This window comes from Herpailurus yagouaroundi, unplaced genomic scaffold (genome assembly GCF_014898765.1).
Source record: "Herpailurus yagouaroundi ecotype Mexico unplaced genomic scaffold, PumYag 190, whole genome shotgun sequence".
Classification (NCBI taxonomy): domain Eukaryota; kingdom Metazoa; phylum Chordata; class Mammalia; order Carnivora; family Felidae; genus Herpailurus; species Herpailurus yagouaroundi.
Window position 1 is genome coordinate 19,160,770 of NW_024412421.1, and position 19,413 is coordinate 19,180,182.

The window sequence follows — 19,413 nt, forward strand, 5'->3', positions numbered from 1 at the left end:
AAAAAAAAAAGTTGTTTTGATGTTTATTTACTTTTAGAGAGAGAGAAAGAGACAGAATGCAAGTGGGGGAAGGTCAGAGAGGGAGACACAGAATCTGAAGCAGGCTCTAGGCTCTGAACTGTTAACACAGAGCCTGATGTGCGGGGCTTGAACTCACGAACCGTGAGATCGTGACCTGAGCTGAAGTCAGATGCTTAACCAACTGAGCCCCCAGGTGCCCCATAAATAAACTTAAAAAAAAAGTTAAAAAATTAAAAGACTCATAAAAAGTAACAAAATTATTCTAACATTCATAAAATTTATCCCCAACTCTCACCACATTGTGATAAATCAAAGAAAATGCGTAAAGTCATATATAAGTTTCCAAATTTTTCCATGATACACTCACAAAATTACCAACACATAAAAAACCAATGTTAGTAAATATTCTTTTTGACAAGTTCCTCTAAAGTGCCCTAGTGGGGTAACTAGACTTTCTATGACTTTTCTCCCCAACCAGGTTAACTTCTTAAAGTTCCTCATCCTTTACCTCTTCATATGTTCACAGTCCTTATACAGAACTCTCAGTGCACATGGTCAGTGCTCAGTACAGATCTGTTGAATAAATGTTTATCCCATTTGTAAGGCCTTTCCCTATTAACCATAGGCCATGTGTGTGACTCAGGTCATTAATATGTTCTGTTTCACAGTTGTCAGATATGACAGCATTAGCTAATTATCATCTATAGTTTTTTGTATCAGAAGAGCCAATGATTGAGAAATAACTTGGCTGTTTTCGGCTTTCTTGAAATCCATGAGACCATACAAAAAAGATTGGTAGAGGGGCGCCTGGGTGGCTCAGTTGGTTGAGCATCTGACTCTTGATTTAGACTCAGGTCATTATCTCACGGTTTGTGAGTTCAAGCCCCACATCAGGCTCTGTGCTGACAGTGCAAAGCCTGCTTGGAATTCTGTCTCCCTTGTTCTCTGCCTCTCCCCAACTTGAACGTGCGTGCTCTCTCAAAATAAATAAAAATAAACTTGAATATAAAAATATAAATATCTGAATGAATAAAAAAATAATTGTGAATTTTACTGGGCAGATCTAGCCATCTTTCTAGATAAGAGTCTTACTAAATAAAAGTATGTTTGGGGCATCTGGCTGAGTCAGTTAAGTGTCTGACTCTTGATTACTCCTCAGGTCATGATCTCAGGGTTTGTGGGGTCGAGCCCCCAGTTGGGCTCTGTGCTGGGCATGGAGGCTGCTTAAGATTCTCTCTCTCTCCCTCTGCCCCTCCCCCATCCCTATGTGTGGGCATGAACTCTCTCTCTCTCAAAATAAATAAACATTTAAACATTTATCTTAAGTACTGGGTCCAACAATAACATTTAACATATAACATTTAAAATGTTACAGAACATTTAAGTTTATCCTATATTAACGTACTAAACATAAGCTTATGAGTTACAATTTTAAAAATACCCATTTTATGGTATGTAATAACTTTTAAAAATGTTTTGTGGGGCTCCTGGGTGGCTTAGTCAGTTAAGCATCTGACTCTGTTTTGGCTTAGGTCATGATCTCATGGTTTCATGAATTTGAGCCTCATATTGGGCTCTGAACTGACAGTGCAGAGCCTGCTTGAGATTTTCTCTCTCTCCCTCCCTCTGCCTCTCCCCCACTCACGCTTTCTCTCTCTCTCTAAAAAATGAATTAAAGAATTTTTTGCAATGTTTTGCAAGTTTCATCTTTTTAGATTACATACTGTAATATATTGAGTCATAGATGTAGGTGTCAAAACTTAAGTTTTCTAAAACTCTCTACAGAAAACTATGATTGAATATACCATTATCTTTTAAATTATCCTTGAATATACTACCATACTTACCTTGGACATAAATAATATTCTATTCAAATCCAAACCAAGATGAACCCATCTCTTTTCTTTTAAAAAAATTTTTTTAATGTTTGTTTATTTTTTGAGAGAGTGCACATGCACACAAGTGGGGGAGGGGCAGAGAGAGAGGGAGACACAGAATCTGAACCAGGCTCCAGGCTCTGAGCTATCAACACAGAGCCCAAAGCGGGGCTTGAACTCACAAACTGTGAGATCATGACCTGAGCTGAAGTCAAACGCTTAACGACTGAACCACCCAGGGGCTCCTTTTTTCTTTTTTTAAATGTTAACACTTTAAATATTCCAGATTCTTACTTCCCTTTTTGTGTAAGAATGACAAATGGTTGTGTGTGTGTGTGTTCTTTTTTTTCTTGAGCCTCTCTCTAGTGACCTGGGCAGTTTGCATGGTTTGCCAGGGAACCACAGTCCCCTGATTTCTGCCAGAACTTCCCATGTGGCCACTGTCCTCAGACAGCTCTTGGAGCTTGTGGATAAGCACTGGAATGGCTCTGGCTCCCTCCTCCTTAACAAGAAGTTTCTTGGTAAGTGAATGCAGTTTCAGCTTCTGGAGAAGGACTCAGACCTTGGTTCCTCTCTATGTTTCTATAAAAGCCACCAAGCCCCCTTAAGTTGCAAGGAAAATTGTTCTCATGAGCCCTTACTAAAATTTCTCAGTGGCATGGTAATTGACAAATGTGTATTTTTTCTCATAATCTTCCCTGTTGGTTTTATCAACACTCTTCCCTCATGTACTAATTGTTTTGTCCCTTCTGTGACTTTTTTGGTACTCTCTGGGTAATATGTAGAGCAACAAGATGTAAAACAGCATGGTAGTGTTAATGATTACAAAAGGATTTTATGATCCTTGGGACAGTGAATACAACAAAAATTGGGTTTGATCATCAGAATTCTGAGATGCCTGTTGAAATGTTATGATTTGAAAAATTTGAATGAGTAAATGACTTGGACTCTTTCCAGGGCTTCTTTTTTAGGAACTTGGGGGAAAAAGTCATTCTGCAAATGTTGCCCCAAGTGTTTATTTGTTGCTTAATGGAAGAAGAGTTCAAGGAGCTTTTGTTGGTGGTAAACACTTAGGAAAAAGTAGAAACTTTAAAGTTGTTTGGGCTTAATTTTTCTAATTTAAATGTCTAAAGGGACATATAGGAAAAAAGTTACTTTCCTTCCCACATTGGCTCTTTGCTCTCATTTTGTAGGAAATTATCCTCAGGAGCCACTCATCATTGACTAGAGAATAGCATAGGGTATTGAGGGTCTACTCATGAGGGTCTACTATTGTTTCTCCACAGAGGACATGGGATAGAATTTCTTATCCATTATGAAACACCTCTTACAGCCACTTACTAAATTATATTTTTTAATTTTTTCAAGTTTATTTATTTTGAGAGAGAGAGAGCACAATCAGGGGAGGGCTGGGGGTGGGGGAGAGAATCCCAAGCAGGCTCCATGCTGTCAGCACAGAGCCTGATGCGGGGCTCAGTCCCATGAACCATGAGATCATGACCTGAGCCAAAATCAAGAGTCGGACGTTTAACCGACTGAGCCACCCAGGCACCCCTAAATTCTTGTCAAAAGGAAATATTAGATTACTGTGTTTGTCCTACAGAGCTGGTAGTTATTGATTAGGAATTCTATGCTTCAGTTTTTAAGATTGGCCCGTGTGCCCAACCTGAATTTTTGGCAGGTCCTGCCCGAGATTTACTTCTGACTTTGGTAGTCCCTGCTCCTTCCCAGCAGTGGTGTCACTCGCATCCTGAAGACACATCAAAAACCTTCCACAGCAGAGAGATGGAACTGAAGGAGGCCGGGCAGGTGGTCCCTAATGACATGGTATGCCTCACTCATCTTCCTTTCCTACTCTTCCTTTACTAGAAAAGAACAGAGCAACAAGACTAGAGCAGCTTTGTGCCATAAAGGTCATCACCATGGATCTAGATGTTCCTGAACCAAAATACAGAGAAGTCAGTCTGGGAAAATCAGGAACACAAAACTTTTTGCTAGCATAGGGACAACTTGGAAGTTCTGCAGGGATAACTCCCTACTCCTAGCCCTATTCCAAAAATTCTAAAGAAAGACTTGGAAAAGGGGGGAAAAATGACCCTAGAATGAAAATACTTAGGGTCATACTTTGGAAGATTATGGTTTAATTCTAATGAGGGAAGATAGATGTCTTGGGGGATTGTCTTTCCTCCCTTCTGATGGAACAGAGAGTCCTGAACTGGGAGCCATTCCTAGAGCATCAGGCTGTTGACTTTGGGAAATGAAGAAGGGACTTACATCCTTAGGCTTTCCCCCGCTTTTCTTAACATCAGAGAATTTTCACATACCAAATTGAGTTTCTAGAAACTTTAGATAAGTGACTCAGAATGCTGGCCACTGGTCAAAAGAAGCCCTTGTTCTGTAAGAGTAGTGGATAACTTACAGGAAAGATTGCAACTCCAAGTAGTGCTCATGTTTACCAGTGAATTAAAATTCTAATGAGAAAGAGATATGCTGACCTCCATTCAGTTCATCACTAAACAGAGAAAAGTGTCTTTTAGTCTTCTAAAAGCACTCCTCAGAATTTCAGATTCTTAATGTACTTGTATTTTGTTTTCTGATCTAAAGGAAAGTTTGAAGCAAAAACTGGTCAGAGTGCTAGAGGAAAACCTCATTTTGTCAGAAAAAATCCAGCAGTTGGAGGAAGGTGCTGCCACCTCGATTGTGAGTGGGCACCAGCCCCACATTTATGGTGAGTTCAGGAAAGCAACATATGGTGTGTTTATAGATGACCCATTTAATTAGCTTCATCATCTAGAGGTCACATGGAACCAATCATCTTGCCTCAGAGAGCTGTAATGCAAGTGGCTTGAGTTACCTTATGAAGCTGTCAGTGTAAAGCAAGTGCAGATGTTATTATTTTTTTTTAACGTTTATTTATTTTTGAGACAGAGAGACAGAGCATGAACGGGGGAGGGTCAGAGAGAGGGAGATACAGAATCTGGAACAGGCTCCAGGCTCTGAGCTGTCAGCGCAGAGCCCAATGCGGGGCTCGAACTCACAGACCGCGAGATCATGACCTGAGCCGAAGTCGGCCGTTTAACCGACTGAGCCACCCAGGCGCCCCTATCATTTTTGATATTGATACTTTCTGATTATAGAAGAAGATCATGTTCTATGAACACCTGCCTGGCTCAGTCAGTAGAGCATGCCATCTTGATCTTGGGGTTGTGCGTTCCAGCCCCACACTGGGTATAGAGATTTACTTAAAAAAAAAAAAAAAAGAAAAGATCATGTTCTTTATAGAAAGACTGAAAAATATAAGAAAAATATAACCCCATTATCCTGAAATAACTGCCACTTTTATTTTTCATATATTTTCTTTCACCATACCCATATACATATATTTTTTCAACTTAAAATTAAATTTTGTGAGGGGCAGCTGGCTGGCTCAGTTGGTAGAATATGGTACTCTTGATATTGGGGTTGTGAGTTTGAGCCCCACGTTGGGTGTAGAGATTACTTAAAAATAAAATCTTGAAAAAGATAAATAAAATTTGTGACTTGATTTTTTTTTAAGTTTATTTACTTGGAGAGGGTGGGGGAGGAGCAGAGAGAGGGAGAGAGAGAATCCCAAGCAGGCTCAGCACTGTCAGTGAAGAACCTGATGCACGGCTTAAACTCACAAACTGTGAGATCATGACCTGAGCCAAATTCCAGAGTTGATTGCTTAACCAACTGAGCCACCCAGGCACCGCAGTGACTTGATGTTTTTTTTTGTTTGTTTGTTTTGTTTTTTTTTTTTTAATTTTTTTTCAACGTTTATTTATTTTTGGGACAGAGAGAGACAGAGCATGAATGGGGGAGGGGCAGAGAGAGAGGGAGACACAGAACTGGAAACAGGCTCCAGGCTCTGAGCCATCCGCCCAGAGCCCGACGCGGGGCTCGAACTCACGGACCGCGAGATCGTGACCTGGCTGAAGTCGGACGCTTAACCGACTGTGCCACCCAGGCGCCCCTGACTTGATGTTTTAAAAACTAAATTACATGCAATAAAATGCACACATTTTAAGTTTGATGAGTTTTGACAAATACATACACTCTTTTAATTTCATCCCAATCAAAATATAGAATATTTCTGTTTCTCCAGAAATTTCCCTGAGACCCTTGTGCAGTGAGTTTCCCCTACTCTCTACCCTAGGCAATTACCAATCTGATTTTTACATCCTAATATTTTTAATTTAATAGCAAAGGCATTTCATATAATATCACATAAATAATTCTAAAGAATTTCCAAACATTCAGAAGACTTGAAATGAAATGCTTGAATGAAGACCTGAGTGGAAATGCTTCTCTGAAATTGTCTCTTCCCTTCTGATGGAGCTGAGAGTCTTAATATTCATGCTATGATAAATAGTGCAGCTGTTTATGTACATAAATTTCACCCTGTTTTCCTAGGAGACATTCCTAGAAGTAGAATTAGTAGGTCAAAATATGTGGACATTTTTGAGGTTTTTGTTGCATATTATCAAATCACTCCCAAGCAAGGTTATTTCACATCAGCAGTGAGTGTATTTACATGCCATTTTCACTCCATCCTTGCCCACACTCTGGGTTTTTTTGTGTATTTTTTTCTTTTTTTTCCATTGTGATAAGTGAAAATTAATATCTCACTGACATCTTGATTTGTACTACTTTATTATTAGCATAGTTTAGACCATAATTTTATTTTTTAAATATTTTTGAGGGGGTGGGTAGAGAGAGAGAGAATACCATGAGGTGCAGAGAGAGGGAGAGAGAGTGCAGAGCCCTGAGTGGGGCTCGAGCTCACAAACCATGAGATCATGACCTGAGCCAAAGTCAGATGCTTAAGCTACTGAGCCACCCAGGTGGCCCAGGCCAGTATCTTAGATAAAGTCTACCCTTGACATTAAACCTCTAGCTCAGCACCCCTAAGCAAACATTATGGGCATTTGGATTTATATGAGGAACTTGATTTGGAAGTCTGCACAGAATTTCTAGAATTGAAACTCATCACTGTCTGAGTCTCTCAAGCCTGAATAATTGAGATTTCTCCACTTACCTGTTCTGAAAATAAACAGATGCTCACTAGATACCTACTTTCAATCACCCATGAGACCCAGTACTGTATTTTACCTTACTGTTGATAAATAAAGCTATTGCAGCCCTATTTTCCACCTTCTGGAACGTTGCCACTCAAAGGGTGAGTCATAGATCAGAAATATTAGCTTCACCTGGGAGCTTAGACATGTAGAATATTGGACTTCATCTCAGACCTACTGAATCAGAATCTGTTTTTAACAAGACCCCCAGGTGTAAGCATATTAATGTTTAAGAAGTACTGTTCTAGAAGACTGACTTCCTTAGGACCAGAGTTCCTGCGCTTTTACCTACTTCATTTAAAAAAACCCAAAACCCTTTTTTTTTTAATGTTTTTTTTGAAAGACAGAGTGCGAGTGGGGGAGGGACAGAGAGAGGGAGACACAGAATCTGGAGCAGGCTCTGGGCTCTGAGCTGTTAGCACAGAGCTCGATGGGGGGCTCAAACTCATGAACTGAGAGATCATGACCTGAGCCGAAGTTGGATGCTTAACCGACTAAGCCACCCAGGTACCCCATCTACTTCATTTTTGCAGGCAGTGGTAACATAGTTGGGGACCTAGGTATGAATGTCTTGACTACAAATTCAGTTTCTGTAAGTGCTCAGTGCCTGTAAGCACTATATGCCTGACACAGTTCTAGATGTTTTCACATATACTATAGAGAGTGAAGGATATACATAACATTCACAAACTAAAATGGAGAATACAGAGATACCTAATATGTGTTAACTATGCTAAGTGAGGATTGGATCCTCACAACAGTGGTGGGGTAGGGTTATTGCTCTAGTGAAACTCAGAAAAATAAACTAACATGGGGTGCCTGGGTGGCTCAGTCAGTTAAGCGTCTGACTTCAGCTCAGGTCATGATCTCACGGTCTGTGAGTTTGAGCCCCGCGTTGGGCTCTGTGCTGACAGCTCAGAGCCTGGAGCCCGTTTCAGATTCTGTGTCTCCCTCTCTCTCTGACCTTCCCCCGTTCATGCTCTGTCTCTCTCTGTCTCAAAAATAAATAAACATTAAAAAGAAAAGAAAAGAAAAATAAACTAACATGTAATATTAAATGGTTGAATTTTAATTCAGGTTGGATACTCCAACCATTGTATCTGCTGTCTCTAAGGGAGGGAATAGTGAATGGAGTGTGGAAGTGCGTGCAGAATTGGGGCCCCCAATTCTTTAAGATGTCCACCTGATTGCTTAAGCTCTGCTCAAAGATAGTGGCTTGGAATCTTGTTCACATCTGGCTCCTGTACCCTTTGCAGATGATCTTCTGCGCAAAAACCAACAGCTGACCATGCAGGTGGCTTGCCTCAACCAGGAGCTTGCCCAGCTGAAAAAGCTGGAGGAGACAGTGGCCCTTCTCCATGAAAGTCAAAGGTAGGAGAAGGTCTATCTAGCTCACTTCTAGAAGCCAATATTTACTTTCCTTTAACTGTTTTGTCTTATTTGATAAGTTAATACCTATATACTTTTCAAATTAACTTCATTCTGTGTGTAATCTCATGTATCTAGACGTATCTGTGTGTAAACTTCCTGTATTCCAGGACACACAAGAGACTAAAGATCTTTGCTGGCTTTAGTAGGTCACAACACCTCAATAATAAGTAGTTTCTCACTGGATCCAATAGGGCCCAGGTTTGAGTCAGCTAGCTTTCCTTCGTCACTATGTGCCCCTAAAACCAGCCATCTGTCTCTTCTGGAAAATGCCTGCCTCCTAATGCTCTCAGAAGAGACATCAAGCACTTAGGAAGAGTGGTTGAATGTCCATTATATGTGTTCTCTTCAGAGCTGCTCAACAGTATCAGCCTCTTCAAAGAACAGTACCCTCAGCATGCCAGCTAGACAAATCAGAAGAGGCCTCAAGTCTTTTGGTACATTTACAGAAGTTCTTGACATTTTCATTTGCAAAACACCTTCACTATGACTTTCAATGAAGTTTAAATATAAGAACCCCATCCCCAAACCTTGGTCCCCAAACTTCACTTCCTGAGTAGCTAGTGAATTAGGATAGCTTCATATTCAGAGGATTAGACCCAGACCCATTCTAGATGGCTTTTTTTAACTTTCCGTTATAGTTATTTCAATACATACAAAGGTAGAGGAAGTAGAATCAAATTATCCTTCTCAAACTGGGGTATTAGAATCACCTGAAAAACTTGTTGAAATGCAGATTCCTGGGTCCCTACCCCCAGAGTTTCTGATTCAGCAGGTCTGGGTTGGGGACAGAGAATTTACATTCTAATAAGTTTCCAGGTGATGCTGTTGTTGTTGATTTGGGGATCACATTTTGAGAACAATAGGGTATATCTCAAAGTGACGTACAAATTGCTATATCTTAAAGTAAATCTTCTGTGGAGGACACCTGGGTGGATCAGTCCATTAAGCGTCCGACTTCGGCTCAGGTCATGATCTCATGGTTTGTGAGTTAGAGCCCCTCGTCAGGCTCTGTGCTGACAGCTCAGAGCCTGGAGCCTGTTTCAGATTCTGTGTCTCCCTTTCTCTCTGCCCCTCCCCGTTCACGCTCTCTCGCTCTCTCTCTCTCAAAAATAAATATTAAGAGGCTCCTGGGTGGCTCAGTCAGTTGAGCGTCCGACTTCGGCTCAGGTCACGATCTCACGGTTTGTGGGTTTGAGCCCCGTGTCAGGCTCTGTGCTGACAGCTTGGAGCCTGGAGCCTGCTTCAGATTCTGTGTCTCCCTCTCTCTCTGCCCCTCTCCTGCTCATGCTCTGTCTCTCTCTGTCTCTCAAAAGTGAATAAAGATTTTTAAAAAGTTTTAAAATAAAATAAATAAACATTAAAATATTTTTGAAAGAAATAATTCTGCATGTTGTTAAACCATCAATTCAATATATAGCTTTAATTTGTTTCATTTTGCTTTTGATTCATAAGCAATTTTCAAATTATTTTTATTTAATCTTGTTTTATTTTTTTTTAACATTTATTTATTTTTGAGAGACAGAAAGAGACAGAGCATGGGCAGGGGAGGGAGAGAGAGGAAGACAGAATCCGAAGCAGGTTCCAGACTCTGAACTGTTAGCACCGAGTCCGACGCAGGGCTCAAACTCACAAACTATGAGATCATGACCTGAGCCGAAGTCAGACTCTTAACTGACTAAAGCACCCAGGCACCGCAATCTTGTTTTATAATTATGTAAAACATTTACACGGTTCCAAAGTCAAATCTACAAAATAAGATAAATTCAGACAAATATAAAAAGTAAGCATAGTGTTGTTTTAACTTTTATCTTAGAAATCAGTTCACAGTAGTGTATAGAGTTAGTTCTCATTCATTTTTATAACTGCATAGGACTAGGACTCCACTCTGCATTTATTTAATTAGTCCTCTATTGACAGACATTTAGATTGACAGTATTTTTGCTATTATAAACAGTGTTGCAATGAATAGCATTGTGCATGCATTTTTTTTTTTTTTTGGCTAGTCTCTGATAGCTTTTAATATTACATAGTAATACAGAGCTCAAGAATACAGTCATGACTAACACCATTAGTTAATTAATATCCTGCAAACGCAGGATAGATTAGAAGAAGTAGAAGTTAAGATCTGGGGATAGAAACTGGAGGCCTGGTCAGATGCCAATCTTCCAGTGCTTCTACTTACCTCATCATGAAAGTGCTTTAGAAAGGATAGAACAATCACTATATAAAATGTGAACTATGTTATTGCTACAGTCAGTCTGGAACATAATCAAACAGAACTGTAATGAAGAAAGAAACTGTCAGCCTGCCTCTAAAATAACCCACTCATAAATCGGTCAGTTCTTTCTATTTAAAGATGTTACTTCATTTTATATTTGTCTTTAGTAAACATCTCGGGTCTGAATGGCATCTACTTTGTTTTTACGATTTCATGACTGTCTTTCCCTGCCTCCCCACCCGTGCCTCAGATCCCTGGTGGTAACTAATGAGTATCTGCTGCAGCAGCTGAATAAAGAGCAAAAAGGTTATTCTGGGAAAGCACTCCTGCCTCCTGAGAAGAGTCATCATTTGGGGAGATCGTCACCCTTTGGGAAAAGGACGCTGTCTTCCTCCTCACCAGTGGCACATGACACGGGTCAGTATCTAATACAGAGTGTTTCAGACTCTGTTCCAGAGCCTAGTTTATGGAGCTAGCGCTAAATACCTTCTCTGTGGCTTCCCTCTCAGCCCCAGGGGGGTGTCACTAGTGTCATTGCCACTAGTATGGTAGTATTTACCCACAAAATTAAGAGAAAATCTTACTCTGATTACATTGTATTGGTCCTTTTTATTTCTCTTTTTATCTCCTCCCATCAAGTCTTTCTTTCTTCCTGCCCTCAGAAATAGTTGGCACTTAATCCTAGGCATCATATCACATAGAAACATTTGGTTAAAAATGTCTTGGCACCTGTGCCTGGGTGGCTCAGTTGGTTAAGCATCTGGCTCGTGGTTTCAGCTCAGGTCATGATCTCACAGCTCGTGAGTTCAAGCCCCACATCAGCCTCCATGCTGATAGTGCAGAGCCTGCTTGGGATTCTCTTTCTCTGCCTCTCCTCTGTTTGCTCTCTCGCAAATAAATAAACTTATGTGTGTGTGTGTGTGTGTGTGTGTGTGTGTGTGTGTGTATACACACACACACACACACACACACAAAAGAGAAGAAACATTTGGCTAAAAATGTCAAAAAGGAAAAAAATCAGACATTTTTCTGAGTGTCACTTGAAACTATGTGGTAGAAGGTTTTAAAAGATCATCACTGGCCAGGTGTATTTTGTGTTAGAAGAAATTTCAGAGAATCTATATTGATTGGCTCATCAATCATGTTTTGAGTTTCTTACCACCATAGTGAAAAGGTGACAATGTCTGGTGTCAGCTTAGGAGCAGCCAACAGTTTAGTTGAGGAGATGAGCAAAACTCATGTGATGAAGCTCAAAGATTGGTATTGGTACGAAACAGGTCTAAATTCAAGCCCAGGGGTGCCTGAGTGGCTCAATTAAGTGTCTGACTCTCAATTTCAACTCAGGTCATGATCTCACAGGTTGAGAGTTCGAGCCCTGCATCTGGCTCTCTGCTGTCAGCACAGAGCCCACTTCGAATCCTCTGTCCCCCTCTCTCTCTGCCCCTTCCCTGCTCGCTCTCTCTCTCAAAACAAACATTAAAAAATATTTAAATACATACATACATACATACACACATGCCCAAAAATGCCCTAGAGAGAGAGGAGGGGAGGCAGAGGAAGGAATTCCCACTCTGGGGAATTGGAGAAGGCATCAGTGAGGACTTGTTGTTTGAGTGGAAGCTTGAAGAATGAGTACCATGGTAACAGAGGGGGTAGGCAGAGTCCCCCAGGCCAAGAATGCAGAGTAAAAGAGTCTGGAGCCCCTAGAGGGATTGTAGGGCAGGGAAGATGTGGGAGGAAATGTGCTGGGAGAATATATTAAATAGGGAGCTGTCATAGTCTGGGAGGTGTAGTGTCAAGAAATGTCCTCTTTTTTTTAATTTTTTTTTTAATGTTTATTTATTTTTGAGACAGAGAGAGACAGAACATGAATGGGGGAGGGGCAGAGAGAGAGGGAGACACAGAGTCAGAAGCAGGCTCCAGGCTCTGAGCCATCAGCCCAGAGCCCGACGCGGGGCTCGAACTCACGAACCGTGAGATCGTGACCTGAGCCGAAGTCGGACGCTCAACCGACTGAGCCACCCAGGCGCCCCAAGAAATGTCCTCATAAAGAAATGATCTTTTTAAAAAATTTTATTTAAAAATTAATAATTTAATAAATTAAATTTAATTTATGATGAGTAGGAGCTAGGCTGCATGACTCCTTGAAGATTTTAGATTAGGAAAGCAAAGGAGTGACATTTGTGTTTGAGAAACTTTCTCTATAAGAGGAATGGATTGAGGACCATGTGGAGTAGGGGAGGACCAACAAGGAGTTAGAGATAAAAGAGAAGACTGGAGTGATCCAGACCAGAGATAAAGCTTCGGAATGTTAGCTCTGGGCTCACTTTACACATGAGTACCTTGCCTTTCAGACCTGAGACACAATGTTTCTTTTAATCCTGTTTAGTTGGGCATTTAAAAATCAGTGGTAGGGGTGCCTGGGTGGCTCAGTCAGTTAAGTGTCTGACTTCAGCTCAGGTCATGATCTTGCGGTTCATGGGTTCGAGTCCTGCATCAGGCTCTGTGCTGACAGCTCCAACTTAGAGCCTGGAGCCTGCTTCAGATTCTGTGTCTCCCTCTCTCTGCCCCTCCCTTGCTCACACACTCTCTCTCAAAAGTAAATATTTTTAAAAATTTTTTAATCAATGGTAAAGATAATGAAAGTGATTCTGCTTCAGGGTCACCCAGATAGCTAGCTAATGTTGCTGGAGCATGTAAAGGGCGAAGGACTGTCAGCCTAACTCCATGTTGTGCTTCTCTTCATCTCCAGGGTCATGTCAGAGAGAGAGACAGGTGGGAAGATTACACACTTATTTGCTCCTCTGACCCAGGTACTCTTCAGGGAAGGCAAGCTATTGCCACAGTAATGAGACATGAAGATCACAACCAAGTTCACACACTTCTGAGTTATAAATAAAATCCACAGGCCTCTGAATTTTATGGGGGTTCCCAAAAGGAGAATGTAGAGAGGAGCCCTAAGTTTCTTTGAGTTGCATGTCTTTGTAGAACCTAAAGTGAGCTCATACTCTGTGGAAATAGTAAAACAACCCACTTTCCTACTTTTCTAGGCCTGTCTTGGCTCTGTTGAGAGGCCTCCAACAAGTCTAAGCCTTACCCAGGTAGGGTAGCCTCAGCCAGTAGCCCTATAGCCCTGAGTTGTCATATTTCAGCGTCCCAGCACAGTACACAGGCCAACTTACTGGGTTAAACCATTGAGGGAAAAATAATGAATTTTCCCTCCAACTCCAGCTCTCCCTTTCTTGCCCTATGAATGTCTAATAATGCCAGACCCAGAACCTATTCAGGGTACCTCTAAGGAGGAGCAAACTGAGTCAGTCACCTTCTACCCTATTTTCTATTGTCACTGAAAGTGGCTGGCCCTGCCCCTCTCTAGGGTTGCTGGCTACTTCTGGGAAAGTCAGCTGTTTCTTAATTTCCCTATGTGGCCCTTGGTCTAGAAGGGGCAAGAATTGGTGGTGTCAAAGAAAGGGGCATAGAGTTGTTGCCCTGTGGGGCTAAGTGAGCTCAACATGGAGTGGGTGGAGTTTCTGGGCTCAGCCTGTTCTCTCTCTGGGCTGCTCTAAGCCACATTGCCAGCAGCTGAGCTGCTGCTCACCTATACATTGGATAGTATTCTCACCTGAGCTTAATAACCTGGATCAAATTGCAATACAGTTAAATTCTTTTTCATTATGAGGATATTTTAGTAAATGAAGGCCAGAAGGATTTGGATTTCACTCTTACTGTGCTCACTTAAGTAAGTTCACAATTCAGCAAATTCTACAGGGCTGGAGGAATCATTCCTTTTACTGTTTGCTGGTGGGAGAGGTAAAGCTCTCTGAAACTCTTCCCTGGCCAATGCAAAGCAACATAGTCAACTGAGTCAGGAGGAGCCCACAGCTGTCAGCTGTTAGGCAAAGGCTCTGCTGTGGCCAGGTGCTGACCTCCACTTTCTAATTCCCACCTTGTCTCTGCAGTGTTCCTACCCCAAACCATACTATTCCTCTCCAACCCCACTCAAGGGACTCTGCCTGGGGCAGGGACATCCCAGAACAGCCTGTGGGATGAGGGAATGAACCCTTGTACTGCTTTGCCACCTTATATGGATCAGAAAAAAAAAGGTATTTGTGAGTATCTGTTAAGCCTTTTCTAGAACCCTTGGGAGCTGCCCACTCCTGGGCAGGCCCTAAGTCCCATCCAGTCTGCTTGTCAGCAGGAAAGAAGGAGAGTTGGCCCCAAAGCCTTGGGGTTGGGAATAGCTATGGCCTAACAACCAGGGCCTCACAGAAGAAAAAATGTTGATCTGGAAACTTCCAGGAGTCCTCAAGGACCAGAGATTTCTCTCCCTCCTCACAACATGGGATGTTGAACAGATGGGAGGGAATCAGCAAGAAGCCCCTTCACTGTTGGACACCCTGCTCACATGCCAAAGGTTGGTGTTGGATGCCAGGCTCTATCACTGGCCATGGAACCCCATTTTTGGAAATCACTGTTGGGGACTGCTGTGTTAGAGCCTGGCCTGGGAGGCAAGAGGCATGGTTCTTGGCTCTGTTCTGCAAAATTCCCCTCACTCTCTGGGCCTCAGTTTCCTCAGCTATAAAATTATGGAGTTGGACTATCCACTCTTGAAGGTTCTTGCTGCTCCTGCATTATCTGGTATTCTGAGCTGGACCCCAGAAATGACTTACCTTGGTAGCCCCATCAAGTTGAGGACCTGTCAGCAGGCTTAGACTTGAGGCCTGGCACTGGACCCTGCCCAGCACCTTGGCCAGGCCTAGTCTGCTCATTCCTCTCTCCTAGAGAGGCCAAGACTGAGCCCTAATTGCAGGAGAGCAAGATATGATGTTAGGATTGTGGGTCAGGGCTGAGGTGAAAGGCCTTATATTTCCCTAAGAAGCATCCTCAGGTAATTTGGCTTTGTGCTAATGGAAGGGACCTGGTATGTGTCTTCTGGGCAGGGCTGCCAGTGGAAAGATCAGCAGAGTGTGATCTGCAAGCGGGTGGTAACACTGAGAGGTCAGCAGGGTGTGAATGTCATTATCCCCATTACCATATACCTGACCAGGTTATATTGGTACAAAAGGTATCTTTATTGAGGTCTGGGTAAGAATTAGGCACTTGGCCAGAGCAGCAGCTTAAATATGAGGCAAGCACACAAGGGGTTAGCCATGCCCAGGGCTAGGTTGGGGCAGTGAGGCTACAGGCACAGACCCTCCCCAGACAGCCAGAAGTCAGGGAGGGAAGGGGAAGGGGATGCAGAGCAGTCTGGGTCAGAGGTCTGGTGGGCTGGCCCTTGGGGCTGGGCAGGAAGCACTGGGTGGAGGTCCAGCAGGGAAGGGACAGGGCTCTCTCGCTCCATGTGCCCTTTAGGCCCAGGCCTGAGCCTCTGCTGGGGGCAGCCATGCTGTGGGCCTTCCCAGGCCTTACTTCTTCACCTTTGCATCATAGGTGCCTGCGTTCTTGTAGGCACTCACATAGCCACTGTCATCCAGGATGTCCTGACGCCCAGCAATGCCCTTGCCCTTGCCGCTCTCGTCGAAGCGCTCCTTGTGGGAGCCTGTGTACTTGCTGGTGTCAGTCAGCCGTTCCACAGCACCTCCTGTCTTTGCTTTCTGTTTGGACAGAATTGTTCCTCCAAGGGCACCTGGCATTGGGAAGCCCAGACCGCCACCCCCAGCTGTGATTCCCCATATCCCCCTCAGTGGCCACCCGAGACCAGCAGGGTACTTACGGTGACGCCCACATTGGCTGGTTCCTTGCCTGCCACCAGCTGGCAGATGGCATCGAAGGCTTCCTCCTTACTCTTCCCCTTGAATCGCTTCATTGCCAGCTCTTCTAGAGCCTTCTTGAACTCCTCATAGTTGATAACCCGAGCAGACTTTCCTCTGCAAGGTATGTGGACACCATGAGTTTTCCCCCTTTTCCACGTCTTCCCTGGTTCCAGCCTCCCAGTTCCCCACCTTCTGGGAACATTAGAAGCAAGGACTGCCTGGGGCTCACTTGACTTTGGAGAAGACGATGTCGACATCGGTCCCTGTCACGGCCTTTCCATCAGCCACCTTGCAGTCCTTGCACAGCTTGGCCCAGTTCTTGCCATTCATCTCTTGCCCACTGGCCTTGGGGTCACCATGGATGGCAAACTTGCGGAAGCTTTCCTCCAGCCCAGCCACATCTGTGCTTGCTGCCATGCTACCCTGTGGGGGGGGGGGGGGGGCACCCACCTCAGTCACCTCCCAGCCAAGCTGCCCCTCCTCTCCCCAAGGCAGAGAACATCACTGCTTCTACCTCAAAACCTACCAAGGTCTGAGTTATGGGGCACTTATGCCACATACCCTCAGAGTTGGAGACGGAGTTGCCTGGGGAGAGGGGCCAGCACTCAGTGTGTCCCTGGGCCTCAGAGTCCCAAGGAGAAGCCCTGAAAGGTCCTGTCACTTAATGCCAGCCCTGGCTTAGAGTGGAGTTCAGAAGGTGAAATCATGATGCCCACACCAGGCTGGGAACAGAGTGGCACTGTCCAGAAAGACTGTGAGGGCAACAGCTGGGGCCATGGCTTTGTCTGACCCTGGCACAAGGCCTGCTTGGGTAGAAGTGAGGGTGGCAGAGCAGGCACCCCTCCCTGGGAGTTCCATGCCAAGCTAGGTCAGGGCCAGGCCAGGCTGCTGGTTGGGCAGGTATTTAGTAAGGACAGGGTCTCTGTCAGAGTCATGAGGACCCAGAAAGACCCAGTCCATGCTGAGAAGGGAGCCAGATCATGGGCAGGGGTGCATGCCCTAGGCAGGGGTGCAGCTAGGCCAGCCAGGACCTTGTTACTATTTGCTGTTAAACAAAAACACGAGGGGAGCGGGAGTTTGGGGCTGGCCTGGCCACAGTTTGTGAAGCCTGGAGACAGTTGCTAAGGGAGGGTAGTACTGCTTGGAGAATGTTGCTAAGGGCAGGATGGTGTCAGGGCGGCTCAGGGAGAAGCTCCCAGTGTTGCTGGGCTGGGCTGGGCTAGGGAACGGGCCCACGGGTGGGGCACAGCAGCACTCCCAGTGCCTGGGGCACAACCGTGGCTTCCTGGTCCCTTGCCATCCATTTGGGGCTGTAACCTCCCAGTCTGTAGAGTTTAAGAGGAGCAGGTGATTAGGAGACTAGACTGGGTAGGGGTTGTAGAGTTATCAACCCCCAGAGGCATGTTGGCAACTGCAGGTATGGCCTTGGTCCTGTAATCCTCACACCTATGCCCTACAGTGAAGCACACTTCCCCAGTGTCTACACCTTCAGTCTTCCATGGAAGCCCCTGGCCACACTCGTCCACATTCCCACAGCTGAATGCATGTAGCCCTGGCTCTCCACATTCTCAGCCTTATTCCCCCCACCAGACCCTTAACCAGTCTCGGGACTGAGGGCCCGGACCATTTCCTCAGCACCCACGGCCACACATATACTAACAGCCCCGTACAGAAACCCGCCAATAATACTCTTAGCCCTGCAATAAAGTGTCCCTCCTACACCCCCCACAGCCTCCCTGCAGCCCCTTGCCCACACCTACAGCCCTGCACTGCAGCTATGACGTGTGACACAGCCCAGTACTGAGGCCTCCTTGACCACACCTTCAGACCTCCACTGCAGCGACCCCCGTCCACACACACACCCCAGCCCTGGGACTAAGGCTCATTATCCACATACCCACAGCCCTTACTGAGCCCCCTAAACAGAGCTTCACAACTCACCCCCTCTCTGTACACTTGTAGCCTCTGACCACATCCTTACACCCACAAGCCTTCTGGCCTCATGCTCAACCCTGCCCTGAAACCCCTCAGTGTCCAAACCCACAGACTTGCATTTCCAGACTCCCAGGTATTACACTGAGAGACCCCATGTTGAGACTCCCCGAACACACCCCAAACCTCCACTGCAGCCTCCTGAACACACCCTAAGTCATGTCCTCAGCAAACAGCTTCTACCTCTGCCTTTTATCTATCCTAAGGCCTCCAGTTACCATAGCCTGGGCCCCTACAGAACTACACCCCCTTCCATTTACCACTGGCCTTAACAATGAAAGCCCCCTCCCAGTGACCATCCTCACTATCCCTAAGTTGCAATTTCTGGGCCTAGGGGTCCCCGCTGTCCCCACATTGTCGCGACTCTATGGACCCACAATCCCAGGTTCACACAGCACTCCTCTTCCCTCTCTCTACACTCCAACCTCCCACTACAGATCCAGAGACGCCACCCAACTGTAAAGTCTCGGGGAGGTTTTGGGGCATAGATGCTTGTCCCAGACTGACTGACAGGATCCTGCATCCAGTGCTCACTCCTGTTATGGGAAGAAGGGATTCTTGGTACTGATTAGGTGGAGCCAGGTCGCAGGCCATAGTCCCAGGAGTCTGCAGGCCAAGGATGGAGCGGCCACACCCAAGAACTGGGGCCACCCGCGGACTCCCACTGGGACAGCTGGAGTCATCAATCAGCAGGGCAAGGAGGTGGGGGAGGAACGCTTGGGGCCCAGGGCAGGGCCGCTCAGCTGGTGTCCTCAGTTCGGTACCATCTGGGGTTGGGACCCCTTCCAGGGCGCTCCCACCCCACCCTCTTCCTTATTGTGCAGGATACTGATTAGAGTGGTCGGCGCTGTAGTCTCTTACCTTCTACCTCGTGGCTGCTCCTACTGTGCTCGTTCGATGGACAGAAGGACGCAAGAATGGACCGACGGACGCGGGAGACCAAGGCGGCTCCGCAGCTCTGCTCCCTGCCGGCTCCAGGGAGGGACTGCAGCCTGGGCGGTTCCGCCGTATTATCCCCTGTT

The 19,413-nt window shown here is 45.0% G+C and overlaps 2 protein-coding genes across 10 annotated transcripts in view; one reads left to right on the plus strand and one right to left on the minus strand.

Moving 5' to 3' along the window:
• LRRC36 (leucine rich repeat containing 36) overlaps positions 1–19,319 on the plus strand; it is a 60,153-nt gene extending 40,834 nt beyond the window's left edge. For 5 of the 9 annotated variants that reach the window (XM_040498302.1, XM_040498307.1, XM_040498310.1 and 2 more), the window contains 7 exons: positions 2,254–2,419; positions 3,580–3,725; positions 4,503–4,626; positions 8,254–8,368; positions 10,897–11,063; positions 14,606–14,746; positions 19,214–19,317. In XM_040498302.1, the coding sequence (XP_040354236.1) occupies positions 2,254–2,419; positions 3,580–3,725; positions 4,503–4,626; positions 8,254–8,368; positions 10,897–11,063; positions 14,606–14,746; positions 19,214–19,227 (873 nt within the window). In that variant the 3' untranslated portion in view covers positions 19,228–19,317. Of the gene's footprint in view, positions 1–2,253; positions 2,420–3,579; positions 3,726–4,502; positions 4,627–8,253; positions 8,369–10,896; positions 11,241–13,398; positions 13,696–14,605; positions 14,747–19,213 lie in introns of those variants that run through there. The other 4 variants (XM_040498305.1, XM_040498304.1, XM_040498306.1 and 1 more) reach the window with 4 other exon arrangements.
• TPPP3 (tubulin polymerization promoting protein family member 3) lies at positions 15,698–19,365 on the minus strand. The gene is made up of 4 exons (XM_040498362.1): positions 19,253–19,365; positions 16,629–16,822; positions 16,360–16,513; positions 15,698–16,240 (listed from the first exon to the last, which is right to left on the minus strand). Exons 2-4 carry the CDS (start codon positions 16,814–16,816, stop codon positions 16,052–16,054), a joined length of 531 nt encoding a protein of 176 aa, XP_040354296.1. The 5' UTR covers positions 16,817–16,822; positions 19,253–19,365; the 3' UTR covers positions 15,698–16,051.
• Between the last annotated feature and the right edge of the window lie 48 nt (positions 19,366–19,413).